Consider the following 10,869-nt stretch of genomic DNA (forward strand, 5'->3'; position numbering starts at 1 on the left):
TTCCACAACTAGGGAAGGAGTGGCAGTAGTTCTCCAAATATTACAAAGTAGTACAATAAGCTCAGTCAATAAAACTACATGAGCCCAAACCTTAACCTGTTGCTCAAAACCTAACAATAAATACCTGTAAAGTAAAGTACTCTATCTCTTCCTAATCTTCTTCCCTAAGTAAACACAAAAGTCACATGGTATAATCCTTCCAGGATTATACTATGCCCCTCTTATAAGTCTCTTCTCTAATTTTTCCCTCCCTGGCCCCACGGTAGAAGAACCTGCAATAAAGGCTTATAAAGGAAAGGTGAATATATTCACCTGCCAGTTCCCATAGAACATATATTTTCTCAACATATACTCAGAGACACAAACAAAAATCAGTGTTCACCCCATTGTACTTCTCTGAGAAAGGAGAAAGCTCTAAACTTCTTTATCCTCCCACATGGCAATTCTCATGCATAGCTACTAGGGGCCTTCAGGAATAGTGTAGGCAGTGAAGATGAAATTAGATTATTTGCTCTCAGGAAATCTCTGTTGAAAAATGCTTTAATGACAATTCAGATAAATAATTTAAAAGAAGTAAGAAGGTGGTCAGCAGGTTATTTTATGCCCCCGTCTGAAATTTTGTGGAGTTTGGGTTTTAGAAAAGAAAAATGTCCATCCAAATATGAAAGAAAGGGAAGTAGATGCAATCAATTATTAACTATTAATGTCAATAATGAAGGTCTTATTTAAATGCCAAATTCTCTTCCTAGACAATAGAATCACCAGAGGAGGTTATAAAAATATCAGATATCTGGGATGCTACCTCAGGATATTTTTAATTACTTCATCTGGAGAGGGGCCTGGAGCCTCAGTATTCTTTAAAAGCTCCCCAAGTGATTCTAATGTTCTAATGTGCAGACAGGTTGAGACTACTGATTTAAACAAATGGACATTTTAAAGATGTCTAAAACTTAGCAGATGGCACTCCCATAAAGGACAAAATAATGACCCTATCACTTGAAAATAGAAAATTGATGTAAAAATCAAGACTACCTTCCTCTTTATCAGTGATATAATTGCCTGTCATAGGCTAAGCCATACTTTTGTGTGACATACATGTATCCAATTCTATTGGTTGCAGCACAGCCATGTTGCCTACAACTTCAGTAGATAAAAGACTGGCCCCATAAGTTGAAGTAGTGTTTCAACTGGGGATTCTGATAAAATAGTATCACTAACTTTTCTGGACTATGGTCTAGAATTTAGTGCATACATAGGAGGTACAACCTATCAACAAATCAAAAATTTTAGTCATAAAACTTTGATGATACTATAATTATGCTCACGTTAATATTTCATTTTTAAATCAGTTTCTAGGCACAGAGACAATATTCCCTATTTGAGACCCAAAGCTGAAATGTGAGACCTTTTTTTTCCCTAAGCTATTGAAGAGAAATGGAGGGTGTCATTACTAAGCATAAAGTGACTACAATTAGGAAAACACACACACACAAAAAAAAAACAAAAACAACCTGAAAGCAAAGCTATGTGCAAGTTAGTAACACCTATAGAAGCAGAGCAACTCATACTTGAGCAAGTATTTAAGAAATAATCCCTGTACTTACAAAAGTACCACATGAGTTTCGAATTATTATATTGTCAAAGAATCCCTTCTAAATAGTGGTGGAAAGTAGTTAGGCTATATGTAATAGTAAACATGGTACACAGTGAAGGACATACATAATCTATGTCCTAGTTCCTATCCATGTGCAGAGAATAATTATTGAACTTCTTCTGTGTGATGACCTTACTTAACTGGGAATTTGCTATATAAAATATAAAAGGCATTTAAAGAATAAGTTCTGGAGATCTAATGCACAGTGATTATAGTCAATAATACTGTATCATAAACTTCAAAGTTGCCAACAGACTAGATCTTAATTGTTCTCACCACAAAAACAAAACGATAATTATGTGATGTGCTAGAGGTATTGTTAGCTAACACTATAGTGGTAACCATAGTGCCATTAGAAACTTATCAAATCACACGTTACACATTAAAATGACACAATGTTATATGTCAATTATCTCTCAATAAAAAGAAATAAAACAAAATGAATTCAAAATCACTTTTAGAGGATTTTCTCAGCTTTGAAAAATATTTTAAGTCAATATTCTGCATATGCAAAATTAAACTTTCAAAATGTTTTACCACCAATAGACTATGAGAAAATTAAATACTTATTGCAGAAAACACTTTTCAATGTGAAAAGTACTCTATAGATGCCATTTAGAGAATTTACTTTTCTAATGTATTAATCTCTTCATAGTAAATATATTGTACTTGCATTACTACCACTATTGTAAATAAAAACAACAAATGAAAATTGTTTTGCAGAAATTAAAAAACACATATGACAATTATCTAATGAATGGTATGTTTCAAAATCCATTTATTAAGCACATAAAGTATACTGCCAGCTTCTTACATTTTATCCGTCAACTAAAAAATTACTTAACATTCTTTTGGCCTTTAAGAAGAAAAATAACTCAAGCTTTCAAAAAATCATTACAGGCATGCCACACAAGCAATTCAGGTTAAAAACCTATATGGCTACACCAGAATAATTTAATTTTAGAAGACCATTGAACTGATAAGCTCAGAATAAGTAGCAGACTATAAAGAACATATTATAGCTATTATCTGCCCTAATGGCTTAAGACAAATGTTTTAGAAACTTAATATGATCAAATGGTTAAAGTTATGTGGGTGAGCCAAAATAACTAATGCACTTAGTTCTTCTGAGTAGTGATAGTTGGTTGTGCCATGATATCTTTGGTTATTACTTTTATTGTTGATACTATAAGTCCCTTGGTTATTGCTTTCATAATTAATAAGTCACTTAACCTCTCCTTGGCCCAGTTTCCTCATCTGTTAAATGAGAATTATAATTGCTTTCTATCTTACTTAGGCATAAAGATTAGTGCGTTGACATTTAGAATATACTTGGAGTTCTCCTAAACAGGGAGACTATGCATAAAGAAAAACAAAATAAACCTTTGTTGCTAGGTACCAAAAGATAAAACTCTGCCCTCCAGATAGATCAATCTATTTGTTTGCCTTCCTAACTCTAAAACCTACACTTCCAAATAAATTGACTCTTAACCCAAGGTTAAAATGGAAATGCCATTGAGTGCTACATGTTTAGAAGAAACGTTTCTAGCTTTCCACAGAAGAGTAAAATGTTGAAAGTAATCACACGTTCTATTTATAACCCTCCATGATAGGTGTTCCATCAATTAATGCAAAATTCATTGTTCCAATGGATAATTGTATAGAATTTGGTAAAACAAGTGAGTCACTGCCATAAAAATACATAAATAAGCTTAGAGTCACACAGCTGATTACAATGAAATCTTCAGAGGGGAGGGAAAATGAGAATTTGTGATGTGAGGGGAAAAAATAATTTTAAGGTGGCCTTTTGGTAACTTGGAAGATAGAAAATGCACTAGTAATCTTTTAGACTTGCCAAAAAAAAAAAAAATCCAGAAAAAAAAGTAAAAGGCAAAATACTCCAAGTATCAGCTACGTACTTTTAGCTACACAGGATAAGTCAGTATAAGAGATAGAATATTAACAATAAGAAGAACAACGAAGAGGAGAAGGAGAAAGCAGAGGTAGGGTGGAGGAGGAAATACTTTAAAAGAAGGGGTGATTTACAAACATAATTTAGAGGTGATATAGAGTTAAAACTTGCATGGTTGAATAATGAAAGTGTTTCTAATCTTCAGTGTTTTGAGCCAGTAAAGGTGCTCAAAATTGTTTCAACATGGCGTCAGGTCTTAATTAAAGATTAAATTAAGTGTGTTGCCTTGAGGTGCTTTGTTACGACCTTAAAAATACTAAGCCAATGCCTTTGTAGACTTCTCCTATGGGTAAACACCTTCTAGTCAAAAACAGCAATGCTTAACTTTAGAGAAAGATGCCTCTTAAAAAGAACTGTGGGTGTGGTTTAGATTATAAGTGGACTCCATTGGATACAGTTACAAGCCATAAAGTTTTAGCAGAAATGGTATTGGCAAAAACAATATCACCTGGTGTAAAAGAAACAAAGTCTATTCAAAATGGAGAAAAGCCTCTGTGTCAAAAAGTTGCTAGGAGTAGGACAGCTTATTAGTAAACTAAAAGTTTGTTACATGCCACTAACAGGTTTGGGTTGTTTTGAGGTAACATTATCATGGCAATCAATAACTAATGTAGCTGGAAAGCATATGCAGAGCCTGTGCTGGGGACTTGAACTGATTGTGAATGACAAAGATTCACTCCATGTCCTCTGGCTGTCCAGTGCAATGTGGTTACAGAGGAAACACACAAATATAGCTTGGTAAGTATTAAAATGCTTGCTGTTCTGAATACCTTACTCCAACTCATCATGTAGGCATTGTATCATACCACATCATCACAAGAAAGGTGAGTACAGTACAATGACATATTTAGAGAGAAAATTAGACCATAATCATATAACTTTTATTACACTATATAGTTATAATTTTTCTACTTTATTATTAGTTATTGCTGCTACTCTCTTGCTGTGCTGAACTTATAAATTAAACTATAACCGGTATGTATATATAGGATAAAAATACAGTGTATATAGAGTTTGATACCAATCTGTGGTTTCGGGCATCCACTGGGGGTCTTGGAACCTGATAATGGAGTACTGCTGCATACTACTTCAAACTACACAGTCTAGAAAAAAAGCTCCTAAAAATTGATCCACAGGACCTTTTATAATTTCACCTATCAAATTAGTCTCTCTTCATAACAGTATCTATCAGAAGAATGAAGCTATTTAAATTAGATAAACACAGTGTGATATCTTTTTAATTTACCTAAAAATTATTTATCCAATTGTGGGTTATAGAAACATAAGTCACTTGACTATGTTTAAAATAATTCTAAATTCTGAATTTTTAAAATTAGCCATGTATTCTAGAAATACTAAAATATAACATCTGTCAAGCTTTCAGTTGGTTCTTAGCATATCATCCTGAGCTTTTATTTAATTATCAAAAAGTATTGTGAGAGTGGTCCTTCTAGGCATTCTTATTTAGACATGTGGAGTCAGGTTAACAAGGAGAAAGTGTGTTACTTAAGAAAAGCCAATAGGTGATGGAGCCAAGAATTAAGCTCTGGTTTCTCCTATTTCACAGGTTTTTTTTTTTTTCTTTTTCACTCCTAACAAGTATTCTAAATTGCACTCTATGTTTTCAGAAGTATTAAATGATTTATGTTGGATATTGAATACCGCTTGCATTTCCTTTTAACATGTGGCAGAATTTATTTTTTAATAACCATAAAAGAGGACATATATCTCCCTTGATACCACTTTTTTTGGAAGAACAGACTATATTCATACATGTGGAAAAGCCAGAGATTTCAGTTAGACCAAGCCCAGGAGAGAATTTGTTGATCTTGGGAAACCTGAGTCCTGGGTTGCATAGAAACAAGGTGATTTAGCACCGTTTTATAAAACACAAGACTCACTTTGAAAATATAAGGATTCTCAAAAAAGACCAAAACACTTAGAGGCTTTAGCGGAGTTATTTTTGAGCATGTAATCTATATGTATTTATTCTCCTAATCTTTACACTTCAGAGAGAAAAGATATGCTTGTTGCTTGTCAATGTTTTATATAGGGTCAGCCCCGGGGTAAGATTTCAGCTCTAAACACCAAGTTCCCAGATTCCAGTAAGGAGGTTTTGATTCCTCTTTATTTGTTTCTCAGTAAATTCCCTGGTCCTTGGATATCTTGTTATCTAAATTTGATTAAGAGCATGTTGATGATGCCATACAATTTTCTATTGTTTACATGGAATAACACTGAAGAACCACCATCTGCTCATTTCTGAGCTGTTTTGACCATCATGGCTTTGCATCTGTCCCTCGGAAGAATGTGTGTGGAGTGTAAGGGATGTAGAAATAAAGAAGACAGAACTTTTCTGGAAAGACAATATAAACATAAGCTCAATGAACAAAGTCAAGCATATTCTTTGGAAAAGAAATTATTTAATGTTGTCAAATGGCTATATAACTCTGTCTTTCTTGTGCTGTACTGAGGACTTACCCCCTCTAAGGCCAGGTATCTTGAGCCAGCTCTTCTTGCTTATAGTAACAAAACTATACCATTCCTTAAGATCATTTTCTATAACTGAGCATGCCAGGACAATTAGCTAACAGCAGGGTCTTGTGAAGTTAGTGAAAACAAGATTTCCTTTAGAAATCAATGTCTTAAGGATGCTTCCTAGCAATGCATATCTGTATGCATTGCTGTTAATTAAGAAATAAAAGAATGGTATCAAATGTAAATAGACCATACATAATTGTCCCTGGTTTATTGTAGAGTTACAAAAAGAGCATGAGATTGCCTTAAAAAAAAAAAAATCCATACCAATTGGCTGGCATAAGTATATACTTTAATAAACCAAAACATGAAGTTGGTAATTGATATCATTTAGGATTACACTAACTAAAGAAAAATCAAAATTTAATGTATCCTTTTAAATTCTAATTTCAACACTAAGAATTCAGCATGTGATAACGTTATCAACATAAGGTAATTGTCAACCTAGTGATTACCACTATGTGTTTTTTATTATGATTACTGTACATTCCAGAAAGCTTCAGTTCTACAGAAAGAAAGTCTGTGCTGTTGGAAACAGAAAGTTGTTTTATGTCAATTTTCTCTGGGTGCCAGAGACATCCTTTTTTGTGAGAAACAAAAACAAAAGATGAAAGAGTAAGAAGAAATGTCAATAGCAAGGAAAAATAAACGTAGGCAAAAATGACACTGCAAAGAGCACTTGAACTAAAAAAGAAAAAAAGAAAAATAAGTAAAGAACAGAATATTGGAAAGACTGAAAAGCCAAAAAGGGGAGAAAATAAACTCTAAAGGTGAGAAAAATGATATATATTTCTTTCAAATTGATTTCTAGAGATACACCTTGTTTGTAGTGTGCAAGAGCTTTAAAACTTAGGGTATTTGAGTCCTCTGGAAAACAAAAATAAAATTTAAACCCTGAAGCATTTGTGAAGCAGAAATAATCACTTCTGGTATGAAATCACTTCACTTCTGGTATGAAATCACTTGCATTATTTTACAAACTCAACTTCAAAAGTCCCTTGAATAGTGTAATGATTTAAATGCATTACATATTCACCCTCCCCAAAGTTATTTATACTCACAATATGTATTTAAGATTTTAAACAGTTGATTTCTTTAAAAAAATTATAAGAAAAGCAATCTATTAATTCTAAACCTTAAATTGGGGAAAATTGATCTATTGCAATTAATACAGTAATTAGGACCATACTGATCATAATGCTTTGCTCATACTTAGTTATTCAATAAATTTGATTAAGTAATAATGATTTTCTCATTAGATATAAAATATGCATCAAAGTTTTAATCTAGCCATAAGAAATATTCATTTTGAAAATAATCAAATTTTAAGAATGATATAAATTAAACAAAAATCAAATTTATCTCATTCTTTGGATATTTAGTGTCCAACAGAACTCTAAAGAAAAAGCCAATTTAAGTTTTATAAGAATTTTTACAAAGAAAAATTACATATTTTTTTGGCAAAAACAGTTTTAAGTCATATAAAACCCAGTTCTATGATTGTCAATACAATCTTCCATAGCTCTAACTAAACTATAATCTCCTTGAAAGTGATGACTAGATGTTATTTGCTCTAGAATAACCAACAAATGATGTAATTTCTAGCACTCAATAGGTACTTGATGAATATTTAATGAAATAATTTATTTTATAGATTGGTCAACTATTTTAGAAAAAGAAAAAAAATCTACCACTTGTACTATTTCACTGCCAGTTGCATTGTGTTAACAGTGAAGGGAAACACTGTGCTTAAAAATTTGCCCAACCTACAAATAATTTAAAAATACTTGATAAAATATAAAAGCAATCACGAGGCAATACTGACTCCCTAAAGTGAAATTTGTCTACTTTGGCCCAATGAGATCAGCTGGAGTAAGGAGAAGAGACAAATAATAAAAAGGAAGACAGGTATTCTAAATGCCTGGAACTCTGGATAAGCACACTTTCTTTTTCAATGTTCCACAGGGCTGTCCTTTTGGAAACCATTGCAAGTTCAATAGAGTAGCCCATTTCAAACTCTCTGCCTCCCAGAATATTAAATGGATGAATATACAGACAACAAGAACTGTTTCTATTTTCCTTCTTTTTTTGTAGGCTTCTGAACTAAATCTTGTCTCATCTTAACAGACAGAAAAGTGTGTAGGGAGAATATTTTTACATGTAATCATTTTATTCTTCTAGAACAGCCAAGCCTTGTATTCACTTTCAATAAATATATTACATGTTTTACATTCAAAGATAGAACTTTTTTGGGGGGAAAATAATGTTAGTTCTGGGCAAATTTTCTGCCAAACAAAAATAGAATACTTTTAAAGCAAAGCTTCTTGCATTTGCAAATATTTAAATGTTTTGCCTTGATGGCCATATATTTTGTCGTATACCTCTCCACCTCTGAGACATACATATGTATATACATATATATACATATATACACACATGTATACATATATGCATATATGTATACATATATACACACATGTACATATATACACACATGTATACATATATATGTGTATATATACAATATATATTTATATGTGATTCGTATATGTATATATATGTATATGTATATATATATATATGCTATTGATTATTTTGCACAAATAAGTGTTGCTGCGTTCTTCCATCCATTAATAGAAACGTGTTTGTTTGTTTGCACTCTATCATGTTAACGCATTAATTTTAGATAACCAGTAGGACTTACCTTGAAAAATGTCATGGTTGCACCATCCTCCACCGCTCCATACTCTATCTTGGTTTGTTTAGCTAAATCATCGGCAGAGTCGATAGGGGATTCCATACGCTCCACTGTCAGAAATGCGGCTAAGTTAGCAGTATACGAAGAAATGATGATAAGTGTGAAAAACCACCAAATGCCTCCCACTATCCTGGTGGAGAGCGCTTTGGGCATGAGCTCAGAACCTAACAGATTTGGGGGGAAAGGTGAAACGAATACAGAGAATTTGATCAGCAGTTAGATACTTTTGGTCACAGTGGCAGAATGGAATCACTGTGCAATAAAAGCTTAAATCACAGATTTACATATTGATTTAGTAAGCAAGCAACAACCATTGGGAGAGCAGAAGCTAATTTCTGTTAATAAGCAGTCTCTTAGGACACTTGCATTTAAGTATAGTGACAGGAGACTCAAGCTTTCTGTGAGACAGTGCAAAGTAACAATTAAATATTAATGAGTGAAAAACCTTTATAAAAATGTCATTAGGAGGAGAAAGTAAATCTCTCTAGTTTATAATCCACATGCATAGTTTTTCGTTTTGTTGCTAGTTATGTAGGTTTTAGAAGAAATTATTTAATGTATGTTCAGATCCATTACTTAACAAGCTTTAAGAAAAGTTTTATTTTTCATGATCACGCAGCTCCAAAATGTTGTCCATCTTGTCATTGGAAAAGGTAATGTTACATAAAAATGAATTCAATACCCACATTTCTTGAGATGAGGGGTTTTAGTTCAGCTTTTGTTTTTTTTAAATAGGGTAGTAAATTATTTGCTATGTATAAACAAATGTCTCCCATCACTATAGTTAGCCTCCTCAAGGGAAATCAGAATAAGTAAATTGTCACAAATTTATTTTTACACATATATTTTTCATCAATAAATTATAATACATAGCTGGAGTTGCCTGCTCATGGTATTAATAAGATAATGGGATCTGAATTATATTTTACTCTTGAATATTATAATTTTTTTAATTAATTAAGGTTATAAAACACAATCCTAACAATTTTAAAATCAAGTCTTATAGTTTTACCCCAGTATTTACATTATATAGACTATTTACAGTCTTAATATTGAAACTAATACATATCGGCATGTATTTTTTTATAAGAAAACTGTACTAAGTTTATACATTACTATTCATTTTTATCACTTTGAATCTATAATCAAGAAAGCAATGGCTACAAATTACTTAATTTTTAATAGGGTTTGAGTAAAATGAAATGAAGTAAAGATGGACTCCATTTGCTGATGTGTTTAATAATTATATGTTTAATATAATCACTGCTGTAAGGTAACACATCTTTACATGGAGTGAAAAATACAACAAATTATTTACGTGAGCATTGAAAAGAAGTGGTATCATGACTGGAATATGTCAAAGCAGCCCATCTTACACTGCAGGTCATCTTACTCTTGCAATTTCAAACAAACCAAAAAACATTTCAAAAGCAGACAGACTTGGACATGACAGCCAACTCCAGCTCCAGACTCTGCCTACCACTCTGGAAGAAAAAAAAAAAAACAGAAAAGTACCTTTCTGATGTAGTTGCTCCTAGGCCCTGTCAGACAAACACTGGACACTGAAACACTAAAATCCTCCCAAGATGATCAGCAGCTTTGGCTGACCGTTCTACTATTTTATTTTTTGTCTTTTGAACAACACCACCAATAAAGTCAAACAAGACTGGGAAAGAAAAAGAACAGTGGAGACATTCGACAAAAATGGCCCAAATACCACAAGTTCATATCTTACCCAAAGGCTTAAAGCAAGTACCTCATAGGCTTGTGAATCAGAGCCTGGTTAGGGGCTGACTGTCATGTACTCAAGGTAACGTCATGTCCAGCACTATATCCCACTAATTCCTGGGGAGCTGGGCATCAGCCAGAATAGTATGGGTTCCTCTTTCATGTAGCCACCAGCAGTGAAGTAATTATGTAGTAAAGCAAATGTATGTTTGATTTTTT

At 32.7% G+C, this 10,869-nt stretch overlaps 1 protein-coding gene across 2 annotated transcripts in view; it reads right to left on the reverse strand.

Annotated features, from left to right (window-relative positions):
- The window catches only part of GRIK2 (glutamate ionotropic receptor kainate type subunit 2), a 606,408-nt gene that overhangs the window by 97,095 nt on the left and 498,444 nt on the right, over positions 1 to 10,869 (reverse strand). For both annotated transcript variants that reach the window (XM_081036880.1, XM_081036881.1), the window contains exon 14: positions 8,869 to 9,086. In XM_081036880.1, the coding sequence (XP_080893006.1) occupies positions 8,869 to 9,086 (218 nt within the window). The remainder of the gene's footprint in view (positions 1 to 8,868; positions 9,087 to 10,869) is intronic.

Source organism: Rhinolophus hipposideros (assembly GCF_964194185.1).
Source record: "Rhinolophus hipposideros genome assembly, chromosome: 3".
NCBI lineage: Eukaryota > Metazoa > Chordata > Mammalia > Chiroptera > Rhinolophidae > Rhinolophus > Rhinolophus hipposideros.